General features: G+C 48.0%; 1 protein-coding gene across 12 annotated transcripts in view; it reads left to right on the top strand.

The window, feature by feature from the left end:
• The first annotated feature begins 1,195 nt into the window (after positions 1–1,195).
• EBF1 (EBF transcription factor 1) overlaps positions 1,196–12,208 on the top strand; it is a 319,429-nt gene continuing 308,416 nt past the window's right edge. For 11 of the 12 annotated variants that reach the window (XM_065555157.1, XM_008170078.4, XM_008170074.4 and 8 more), the window contains exons 1-4: positions 1,223–1,965; positions 3,744–3,900; positions 4,337–4,400; positions 5,060–5,115. In XM_065555157.1, the coding sequence (XP_065411229.1) occupies positions 1,832–1,965; positions 3,744–3,900; positions 4,337–4,400; positions 5,060–5,115 (411 nt within the window). In that variant the 5' untranslated portion in view covers positions 1,223–1,831. Of the gene's footprint in view, positions 1,966–3,743; positions 3,901–4,336; positions 4,401–5,059; positions 5,116–12,208 lie in introns of all 12 variants that reach the window. The other variant, XM_008170076.4, reaches the window with a different exon arrangement.

The following is a 12,208-nucleotide window of genomic DNA, read 5'->3' as shown; positions in this document are numbered from 1 at the left end:
TCGGAGACCTAGAGTAGGGTGTGTGTTTTGGCTTTACACGTGAAGGGTCTTTTTGTTGTTGGCGGTGGGGTGGGGGGAGGTTGGAGGGAGCGTGTTTATTAACTCCCTGTAGCTATTCACCCCTTGGCTAATTGCTGGGGGGAGTTAAGAAACAAGGATAGCACCAGGGGCCATGCCTGTGTGTGTGTGTGTGCACTTGCAGAGGTGTGTGTATGTGTATGTGTGTGTGCACTTGCAGAGCCGTGCCTCCAGTGTGTGCGTGTGTGCGCACTTGCAGAGCTGTGTGTGTGTGTGCGCACTTTCAGGGTGTGTGTGTGTGTGTGCACTTGCAGAGATGTGTGAACTTGCAGAGGGGTGTGTGTGTGTGTGTGTGTGTGTGCACTTGCAGAGGGGTGTGTGTGTGTGTGTGTGCACTTGCAGAGATGTGTGCACTTGCAGAGCTGTGTGTGTGTGTGTGTGCGCACTTGCAGAGGGGTGTGTGTGTGCACTTGCAGAGATGTGTGAACTTGCAGAGGGGTGTGTGTGTGTGTGTGTGCACTTGCAGAGCTCTCTCTCTGTGTGTGCACTTGCAGAGCTGGGTGTGTGTGTGTGTGTGTGTGCGCACTTGCAGAGGGGTGTGTGTGTGTGTGCACTTGCAGAGCTCTCTCTGTGTGTGTGCACTTGCAGAGGGGTGTGTGTGTGTGTGTGTGCACTTGCAGAGATGTGTGAACTTGCAGAGGTGTGTGTGTGTGTGTGTGCACTCGCAGAGCCGTGCCCCCAGTGTGTGTGCGTGTGTGCACTTGCAGAGCTGGGTGTGTGTGTGTGTGTGTGTGCACTTGCAGAGATGTGTGAACTTGCAGAGGTGTGTGTGTGTGTGCACTTGCAGAACTCTCTCTCTGTGTGTGCACTTGCAGAGCCGGGCCCCGGGCCCCAGCTAATGAAGCTGTTGGGTGACTGATGCCCAAGGCGCTGACGGTGTTTGCACTGATAACAGCCTCCCCGCTACCGAGCGCCCGCTCGCCCCTTGCAACTTTCCTCACCCCGCCCCGCCCTGCTCCGGGGAGGCGGGGCGATGCTAATGAGGGGGGCGTCTCCCAGCGCCGCTGGCCATTAGCAGGCGCGTAGCGCGGGTGGCGGGGAGGGGAGGGGGGGCCGCGGTGACAAGATGCAAATGGATGGGCGGGGCCGGGCGGCGGGGCCCCGCCCCCTGCCCGCTGGGGCTGGTGCGCTCCTGGTTAGCTGCGGGGATAGTCAAAGCGGATTCCATAGGGAGCGCCCGCAAATCACTCCTGTTTGAGCAGGGCCGGGAGGGAGGGAGGGAGGGGGGGAGGCGAGAGGATCTCCATCCACCCAGGCTGCTGCCCCTCTCTCTTTCCCCGCCTGCGCCTGGCTCCAGCCGCCCGCTCCCTGCGCTGCGAGAGGAGGGAGCAGAGCCCCCGGGCTGCGAGGAAAGCGCAGAAGAGAGAGAGGAAGCGGGGAGGGGGAAGAGAAAACTTGCCTCCCTTGTCACTGGAAAATGACACTTGGTGTAGCCAAGCCTGCGGCAGCTTCGCTTGATCCTATTGTTTCTTAAACGGCCACCCCGGCTCCTTCCGTCTCCTGCCAGCCCAGGGGGTGTCCTGCAAAGAGCGACTTTCTCCGGCTCCTGCGAGCGCTACCCCCCAACCCCCCCCCGGGGGCTGCTGGCCGCGGGAGCTTTGCTTTGGATGGGTCGGTAAATGTGTGTGGCCGCGTTTGCTTTGACTCCAGCCCGCCGCCGCAGAGCGCAACAATTCTCACCCTCCTCCTCTGCCCGGCCATCGCCTCGCCGCGGTTCCCGTCTGCGCTAAGGCGGGCGGGGATTGTGTCATTCATGTTTGGGATCCAGGAAAGCATTCAGCGGAGCGGCAGCAGCATGAAGGAAGAGCCCCTGGGCGCGGGGATGAACGCGGTCAGGACCTGGATGCAGGGAGCCGGCGTCCTGGATGCAAACACAGCCGCGCAGAGGTAGGTAGGCTCGCGCCGCGCAGCATCAATTGCTTTCACTTCCCCTCTCCATGCTGCCGGGGGGCCAAGTCCGGCGAGCCCGGGCAGCGCTTGGCAAAGCCAACACAGCACAAAGATGCACTATGGGGTTGTGCAAGAGGCGCTGAGTTTTGCGTAGATGTCACCAGGAGATATTTATTCCTCCTGCCTTCCCAGAATCACTTTTGTTTTTGTTTTTGGCAAGAAGCGGTGAGTTTTACATAGATGTATTCGGGAGACATTGATTCCTACGGTCTTCCCAGAATCACTTGTTTTTGCAAGAAGCGGTGAGTTTTCCATAGATGTATCCAGTAAATATTTATCCCTATTGTGCTCCCAGAGTCACTTGGTTGGCAAGAAGCTGTGAGTTTTCCAGAGCTGTATCAAAAATATACTTCCTGCCTCTGACTTGCATATCGCCGATACTTACATGTGTGCAAAATACCCAGATTCTAGATGACGATATTATCCGCCCAGGATCACTTTTTCGAAAGAAGCCCTGGGTTTTGCGAGGCTGTAGTCAGTGTATATTTATTTCTGTTAGCCTCTCAATACCACTTCTCCCCCGCCTCCAAGAAGCGGTGAGTTTTGCAAAGATGTATTCAAAATATGTCTCCTCCTTATCCCCACGGGGATCACCTTTAAAAAAAACCAACCAGTGAGTTGAGCAAGGCTTTGTCCAGGATATATTTAATTCCAATCATCCCTCTAGAAACCCAACCCCCCTCCATTTTTTTTGGAAGAAGCAGTATCTTTTTCAAAGCTGCCTCCACGATATCTTTAATTCTTATCATTCCCTCTCCTACCACCGCCACACAAAGTGATCGAGAATATGAAGCTTGAACCGGCGAGACAGCATCAGCTAACAAGTTTAATGTTGACATCTTCTGGTATATTTCACATCATCTCCCACCCCTCTCCCTTTGGAGCCCTCTAAGGAAGGGAAAGTTCTGCAGGGAAAACCCAAATGCTGGAATCTTTAAAGTTTTCTACTCAGGCAGCTTTGGGGTGTTTACCATGAATCAAAAGCCGGCGGAGGGGGGGCGGAAGGGGGAGCGCTTATTGCTTAAGCTGAAGCAGAAGGCACATGGTCGATTTACTGACAGCTCTGACTAGAGTTTGGGAAATGGCAAAACAACCCCACTTTGCAATAAAAAAGTTAAAGATTGCTGGTCTCATCTGCACGGCAGTTAGCTTCATATAGATGGGGGGGAATTATTATGCATCTCGAGGGCGGGATGAGATTTTGTAAGTTGAATGGATACATTTCTCTCCTTGGATGCCTGGGTTTTGGGGGGGATCACACCCCCATCTCCATCTCGAAATCAGGCAGCGATGAACTTTGCTTCCCTAGGCTACTTTGCCGACTGGCTTCTCGTTTGCAATTGGGGCTTCTCATTTGCACCCAGAACGACCAGTGATGGCTCAGGGACACCACAACCTGGCTCCAGGCTCCGTTATTTTTGACAAGTAGGGACCTTCCCACCCGCAGATCCTGCTGCGAAGCTGGGGTGCCGCCCCCCAAGAACAGAAATAGGGACGGGAGGGCTTCACCTGCAGTGCAGGCTTGTTCTGAGAGTCCAGCTCCCCCCCCCAGCTTTCATGGCCCCCACAGCAGCCCGCTGCTGCTCTGGGCTGGGGAAGGGCGCAGAACCCGCGGGGAGCTGCTTTGGGGTCCCCCTGGCTGGTGCTGGGAGGGGATAGGGGTACTGAATGGGACGCTGTCCTCGGTCTCTCTAACCCGGTCTTTTTGGCCGCAGCGGAGTGGGGCTGGCCCGGGCTCACTTCGAGAAGCAGCCCCCCTCCAACCTGAGGAAATCCAACTTCTTCCACTTCGTCCTGGCTCTGTACGACAGGCAGGGGCAGCCGGTGGAGATCGAGCGCACTGCCTTCGTGGGCTTCGTGGAGAAGGAGAAAGTAAGTGGCCCACGAGGCGTGGCTGCTCCCTCTGGCTCCTGCCCGGGCCTGGCCTCTCCGCTCCCCCTTGCTGCCCGCGCACGGAGCCCCCTGCACCGCCGGTGCGCCCCGGGGGCTCTGCTTTCCAGCCCCCCGCACACTGCACCCCGTGGGGATGGGTCAGACTCGCTCCCCTGCCCGCTCCAGCAGCCCCCCTTTGGGGGCTTTGACAACTTCCAGCCCCCAGCTCGCCCCAAAGCGCCCGGGCCCGGGGAAGGGGCCTGTCCCCCCACGCCGCGCTCCCGGTTTGCATTCGGGGCTCCGCCAAGCTCCCTGGCTGGGGGGGGGGTGGAGGGAAAGGGGAGATACACCCCGAGCTGGGCGCGCCGGAGTCTGCAAGCGGTGCGGGCGACCGGGGAGGTTTAACACTGGCTCTGTGTGTCTCCCTCCAACGCAGGAAGCCAACAGCGAAAAGACCAATAACGGGATCCATTACCGGCTGCAACTCCTCTACAGCAACGGTGAGCCGCTGCCCGCCCGCCCGCCCGGGGCCGACCCTACCCGCCCGCCCGGCCAGCGCGTCCCCTGCCCCGCCGCCTGCCAGTCCCGGGCCCGGCCCGCCTGGGAGGCTGGCGCTGGGTTTGGAGCAGGCCAGGCGGGGCCCTGCGGGAACAGACGGACCCACCGATGGCAAAGCGACACGAAATAACCATCCCCTGCGCCCCGGCGCTCCCACGCGCGTGGCCGGCGGGTTCAGACACACGCTGCCTTCCTCCCAAGCGGCGCCCCGCTGGGAATGGTTTTCTGGTGTAACATTTCCCTGCCCCCCCACCAAAAAAGTGATTGAAGCCCCCCCACACACCCCGCAAAGCAAACAAGGCGCGTCTGAAGCTTTCCGTGGGGGGGATTTTAGCACCGTCTCCCTTTCCCACGGACATCCCACGCGAGAAGGGGGAAGCACGTTTTCCCGGCGGGTGGATTTCTCTGGCCCCCGTCTGTTTTGCGTGGGGCGCTTTGGAGGGAGTGGAAGGAGATCGCTTCGGGCTCCTTCCCCCTCGCGGCCAGGCAGGCTGCACCGGGCCGATGCCGCTCCGCTCCCCAAAGCCCCCACGGGTGCGCCGGGGAAATGCACCGACCTCCAGCACCTTGTTCACCCCCCCCCCTTTTTTTTTGTTTGAAGGGATAAGAACCGAGCAGGATTTCTACGTCCGCTTAATCGACTCCATGACCAAACAAGTAAGTGATGGGCGCCTGGATCAAGGCCCTTCCTTCCTTCATCATTATTCGTCCTACATCCCCCCATCGCAGCGTGCGCGGGGCGGAATTCCGGGGGCGCGTCCGTGGGGCTGGCCCGGCTGGTGCGGGGCAGAGCGGGGCTGTCAAGTTCCCGTTTCGGTGCGTGAGCCCAGCCCGGCTCGTTCTGCAAGGGAGTCGGGCCGGGGTACCCGCCGCAGCCCGGGGGAGTGAGACCCAACGTGGCGAGAGATCCCCTCGGAGCCTGGTACACCAATCCCCCAAGGGAGGGTCTGGGGGCACCAGCCCCTGTCCCCGCGCTGGGCGCCCTCGCAGCCCGACTGCAGCGCCCCCAAACCAGCCCCCTTTAGCGGTCCCTCTGGCGAGTTACAGAGCTTTGCGACTTCCAGGGCTGTTAGCTGCAGCGTCCTGCTCCGGGGACCAGCCGGCAGCTCTTCCCAGCTCCCCTCCTGAAACCCCCTCCAGCCAGCGGCCCCTCTGTCACACCGAGCCCGCCAGGGACACGGGCAGGAACAAACAACGCGAGCGAAGCGATAAAACCCCCGCGCGGAGCGCAGAGCCCTGGCCGGCCGGCTTCTCTCAATGCAAGGGTGGCTGGGAGGGGAACGCCTGGTCCCGGAAAGCGCCCCAGACCCTGGGTGTTGCATAGGCTAGGATCGAGCCGCTGCTCCTAAACTGGGGTTTAAAGGTGCAGAAACAGCCCTGCTTTGAGCTTCCTAATATCCAAGTGCCAGTGTAGATCCAGACTGAGTTCTGGCTCGGAAGAAACATTTATGAACAGAGACAGGATTAAAAAAAAAAAAAAATGGGACGTTTTTCCGTAGCTTTACAAATAAAGACGTAGAACTCCACATTCCCTAAAGGGTTTTCGATCCCAGGGTTTTTGCTTTAATTATGAGAATGAAAAGAAATAAGCAAAGAAACATATAAGCACAAAACACCAGCCAGGCACCGTAGCAAATATTTATCCTTTGTTTATTTGCAATTACTTTGTTAGTTGTTTTAAAGGAACAGTGATTTTCACTGTGTAAACAGCCAATGAAAATATGCATGCAGGACAAGTCATTATTTTATCCATTTTACAGTCAAAGATAACTGTAGTTTTAGTTATAGTACAACCAGCTTGAAAAATAAATGATTGAAACTAATTTTAAACATGGCATTTAGTTTCCAAAACAGGAATTAAGTGTGTATATACACACAAAACCACACAATTGTATTTGTGTATTTATATATATATAACCAGTATTTTTGTGTAATAATTTTTTGGAAAAAAAACCCCAGATATTTTTCCAAAATAATTAGCAGTCTGAAGATTCTAGTATTCTATCCTGATAATTTTAAAGAGCATTTATATGTTATAATAAATTTCCATTTAAATACATTTAAACATCTTCCCCCTCCCCTGGAATTTGCATCTTTTTAATTAGTTAGTGGACTTTTTCCAATTCTAATTCTATAGAAAAAAATTCTGTTTGTGTATTATTTACAAAAGCAAATTAAAATATTAAATGTCTTACACAGAAGAAAAAATGTCAGTTCCTGTATGTTCAAAATGCTGTCATCTGCTGAGACGCTTTATTCTTCCTGTGGCTTGTAGTTTGGTTCTTTTTTGACACCAAAATGTAAAGTTCCATGTGCTAAGTTTGTTTTAGAAAACTGTTTTTGATGCTCTCAAAACATCTTTTCCTGCCATTGAAGACTGTCTTTAAAAAAAAAAAAAAAAAAGAGGAAACTTGGAGTAATTATAATATACAATTCAACCATGCATCTGATCTGTGTTAAATATACACTTCTAAAACATAGACCAGAGACTGTATGAATTAAAACAGCAACAACATACCCTTTAACAACACAGCTTGGAAAGTATTTCCTGTGTCATTCATATTTTTCAGGCACAGATTGGTTAGTTCATGTTTAAAGTAACAAAATCTCTTCTGATACATCAGCTGTTTTTTTTTGTAGTTGTTTTGGATCTCATGTATTGCATTATAGACCATACAAAAAGCATTATCGATAAATATAATCTTTAAACAGCTTTCATATCATTACAGAAATGCAAAGCTATTTTTCCCTCTGTATGCAACTCAGTTGAAAACAGATCTTTTAATTTATGTAGAGAAACGGATTCAAAATATTATTTTTTTAACAAAGGCATCTTGCATATGAGCAGTCCATCCTAAGGCACTGTTTGACCTCTTGCTCTCTCATTATTATCAAGTCATCAAGGGTCTTTTGGAGAGAGAGAGAGAGAGAGAGAGAGATACAGTTTATTTGTAAAACATAATAATGCAGATATAAAACACATTTACAATTAAGGGAAATTCTCTGTCTGCTTTTAATTAGTCTTCATGTATACATCTAGTGCAAAATACTTTATTTTATTTGGGAAAGCACAGTAGAGTTGATGAAGACAGTATTTAAAATAACTATCTGAATTCGGACTAAGAAAACAGTGAAATAAAGGGTATTTGTAGGAGAAAACTAATTGGCTTTCCTATTAGGTATTTGTAGGGGGAAACTCATTTGCTTTCTTATTAGTTGCATGAAATACCTTTATGTAGATATATTTATCATTTTTCAAACAAAACATCTGAATGATCATGTCATAATTGTGGCATGTCCTAATATTTATTTCTGAACAGTAAATATGCTTGTTTATTCTTTATTCCGAGTGCAATTGTTCAGAGGTTTGGTAGCTTTTATTGCAGTCAATAAAATACTCATTAGACAGCAAAGTACAGCATATGACACAGATTTACCCAAATATGACTATATCATTTATATTTTAGCCACAGTGAATTATATAGGGGATTCTCAAGTAACTTTCAAAACATAAAACTGTAATTAAATATTACAGACTCTGTCTGAAATTTCTCCATTTTTAAATGAAAGTTAAATATATATTGTCAGCCTACTCAGAGGTGTAGTATTCTAATACAGGAAGCGCAGAACAAATTGGATAATGAAACGATTACTTTAAAATGAGGCTGTTGCAGGAGCATACATGTTTTAGCTGGCCGAGTCTTTTTGGTGCTCCTAGATCCATCCATCCATCCATCCATCCATCCACCCACCCACCCACACACACACACACACTCAGTATTGTGAATGCCTGGACTGAAATTACAGCTACTCTGAGATTTCTGGTGACAACTTAAAAATCCCACAAAAGCAAAGCTTTGAGTGGGTTAGGTCCCCAGAATATATAGTAAAATTTCCTCAGATTTTGGTCAGATTTTATATAATTGATCTGATTAATGTACATTCCTGATGTCACAGCCGTAAATTGCAAATTTTATATAACTGTCAATTGCGAAGGAGTTTTACGTTCAGGAAATCAAAACCATGATCTCTCTCGATAGAACACATTTCTCATAATTTTAGCAAAAGCTTTACATGAATGGTTATTTTGTATTATAATAGCATTTAGACACCACCTACTGAAATAGGGCCCCATTAGGCTAGGTGCTGTAAGACCCACAGAATAACAGAGAGTCTGGTCCCGTAGGGGTGTGTCTACACTCCAGCTGGGAGCGAGATGGCCAGCATGGCTAGCAGGGCTCGAGCCAGCACACACCAAATAGCTGTGTGGACACGGTGGCTCAGGCAGCAGCTTGGTTTCTCAAGCCCGCCCAGTCCCCTGGGTCTAACCTCGGCTGACTAGCCCAAGGCTCTGCCGCAGATGCAATGTCCACACTGCTAATTTTAGTGTGTTTTAGTGCAAGCCCTGCTAGCATGAGACTGTCTCCCTGCGCTGGGGGGCTTGCTCCCAGCTGGAGTGCAGACATACCCGGAGTTCATGGTCTAAACAGATCAGGCCACGCTAGTATTTCTTGAGTGGCTAATGTTCAACTAACCCACAAATGGACAAAGCTCTATCATGTCACAGTTCGTGGGGTGTGGATGTATTCTCTGTCATCTGTGATATTCTAGGGGACATAGGACTGGACCCTGCTAGCATTGAATTCATTGAGAATTTCGACATTGACTGCAATGTGAGGTGGATCTGGCCCATTGTGCATGTGTCCACGCCGAAATCGGAACCTGCTGTCTTGCACATCTCAAACTGGAGTGGCTCCCAGGACAGTTTTATATAGGCAAGGAATGTAGAATTGGGCTCAAAATGTGTAGTATCATGCTATTCCCAGGCTAATGCGTGGCCTTTGGTGGTTTCACCAAAGAAGTGGCGGTATGACATGCTAATTTCAACCCTTGGAGGTGACTGCGATGTTTATAAAATGCATCAATCATTTCTAAATTGTAACTACTAGATACAAATAATTAATTATATGGGGAAATTATTTTTCTAAGGGTAAAAGCATTAAATGTTAATATTATCTTAATTAAATGTTCTTTTATGTTATCTCAGCACCTCATTTGAACTCAGTATCGCATTCCTACTGCCTTCAGAGCCCTGTAGGATCCCAAACCGGATAGCTTTTGCTTTCAGTAAACCAGCAGCTCCTACTGCAGTAGGTCTGCTGCTAACAATGATGCATTTTGAATTTGTCTGCGATGTGTGAAATGTCTCCACGCCAATCAAACTGGCGCTTTCAGACAAGGCTGAGGATCTAGATATGTAAATGCCCCCAGTCCTTCAATTGAGTGTTCATAAAGTTTTAATATTTCACTATTAGGAAATAGGTAGGAAAATAAATAGTAAATACTTTACCTATCCCCTTCTCTTTTTTCATCCATTCATGTACATAGAGATCTGGTGAACAGAACTAAGGCTAAGGCGTCCTAGTATTTCAAGTCATTTGTGATACCTCTAGTCCACTATCCAGAGTCCTACCGAGTCAAAACCCTTCATTCAGCCTTATACACTTTGTTTATGGTTCGATTTTTTTCAGTACTTTAAACTCAAGTTGCAAGTGCATTTTTCTGTTGATTGCCCTATTGCATCTTGCTGTGCATGCAGATATTTGATCAGCTCTCCAGTCAGTGCCTAGCCTGACTCTTCATTGGCAGCCACGTATTTGTGTAAAGAAAACGTTATCAATAAGTTCAGAAAAGACTCAGTAGAATATCAGATATTCAGCAGAAACATGAAACAAAACAAAGCCAGGGAAAGTTTACATTGTGCCAGATTTTAGCAGCTTTCTTGTTCCTTTGGTAACATGTCAAAAGCGCAGGTGATTTTAATTTTCTTGTACAGAGAGGAATGAAGAAGTTTGGAATTTGCATGCATGATCAGGACCTGTGTTTGGGAAAATGTAAACTCATCACAGTGGAAAATGTGTTGTTTGGAGTCTGGGGGTGAAAACAAAGCTGAGGATTTTGGAGAGACTGCTCAAGCCAGATGGCCTAGTGCATTCCCAGTCTGGCAGCCCAACTGCTGCCTCCTGTGTAATATACAGCCATTTGTTCTGGGATATTTACGCTAGAGCTGTTTCCATGTGAATGTTTGAAAAGCATTAAAAATGAACATATTAGGAGAGAGAAATTTATTTAATTCGTATGAATAAGTTACTAAGCTGGCTGGCGTATCAGAGCCGTAGAGAGATTGGACAAAATAATTAGATATTAGTGAATTCTATTTAGAGCTTTATAGAAAGAATTCAAGCCACTCTCTTTGATACCCAATGCTGCATTACTGATGCAGGCTAAATCCCTATTGGAATCATTGGGAATTTTGCCTGGGTAAGGAGTGCAGGATTAGGTCATTAATGGTTAATCAATCATTCCAAGTCAAAATAATGTATTGCACTGTTATAGCTGACAGCATTTTATATATAGGTGATATAGCTATAACTCTTTCTGGGTGAAGTCCTGGCCCCACTGAACTCAATTGCAAAACTGCCATTGATTTAAATGGGGTCAGGATTTTATCCTCTCTATATGTATATGCATGTGTATGCGTATCGTTTTATATATATCTCTGTCCATATCAGCAAAGATCCTTTTAGTCCCATCTTTCAGAAGCTTGTTTTTCGTTCTCCTTTATTTCCATTAATGAGATATTTTGTTTCGTGAAACATAAATGAAGCATTTAACGGTGCATGGTTTTCGGTGCATGTGCTCTCTCTCTTTTGTAAATCAAGGCTATGACATAACCAAATAATATACTCAACATGATCTCATTCCTTCAGGATTGTTTCTAATCCAGTTCTGAAAACAGGACTGCTTGACTGGTAAATTGGCACTGGGAGCCATATTTCGCCCTCAGTTATACTGGCATAAATCTGGATTATCCTGGAGTAGCAGAGGGCAGAATCTAGCTCTGTATCTTTCCAGTTTATACACCAGTTATTTCATGGCTTGATCCGGCAGTCTTTACTCAGGCAAAAACTCCCATTGATTTAGCTGAGGATTAGACCCCTAATTTGATAGTTCCCTTTTTCATGGACTCGGTGTCACTGAAAAAGTGAAGTCCCGGAATGACTGTAGTGTGCCCAGTTTAGTAATTTTCATATTCTGGAAACAAGTGTTTTACAGCTGATACTTTTTCATATTCTGTTTCATTTCACTGGAAATCAGTATCGGCACTATTATATTCGGGGCCAATCTTGCAAACTCTTTTTTATGAGTAGGTCTTACTCAGTGGACTTCTTGCCTGATGATTACTTACAGGCGTAAGGTTTTACAAAACAGAAGGTGAATTTTAAGGCAAACATTTAACATAAAGTCACGCAGAAGGAAGAAGAGCCCCTTCTAAAGTGTCTTCCCACTGTAGGAAATAAATTGTGTTTCAACTACAGTAGAAGTAAACAAAAAGGAAAAACAAAATATATAATTGTGTATTTCCTTTGGCTTTCCGTTGCCATGTGATTCTGATGTGTATTTGCAAACTTATTTTTAGCCCCACACTCGCCCCACCCTACCCCACCCCCTGCCCCTGTGATCTAACTTTGTACACCGTAACTTTCACTTTAACTCTTTGTTTAATGTGATAGCTGTTTGGCATGATTACGACTGGGCCAGAGCTCTGCTGAATCCTGGTACGATGACCCAATCCAAAGCTCAGACTTCACGAATTAATATTCAGATATGTTGGAAAATGAAGATAGTTTTGGTGAAAGAATGCCTTTATTTAATTGAACAGTGACATTTTTCACAGCAGCACCATTTT

This window comes from Chrysemys picta, chromosome 8, assembly GCF_011386835.1.
Source record: "Chrysemys picta bellii isolate R12L10 chromosome 8, ASM1138683v2, whole genome shotgun sequence".
Taxonomy (NCBI): domain Eukaryota; kingdom Metazoa; phylum Chordata; order Testudines; family Emydidae; genus Chrysemys; species Chrysemys picta.
This window is presented reverse-complemented; position numbering and strand designations above follow the sequence as displayed.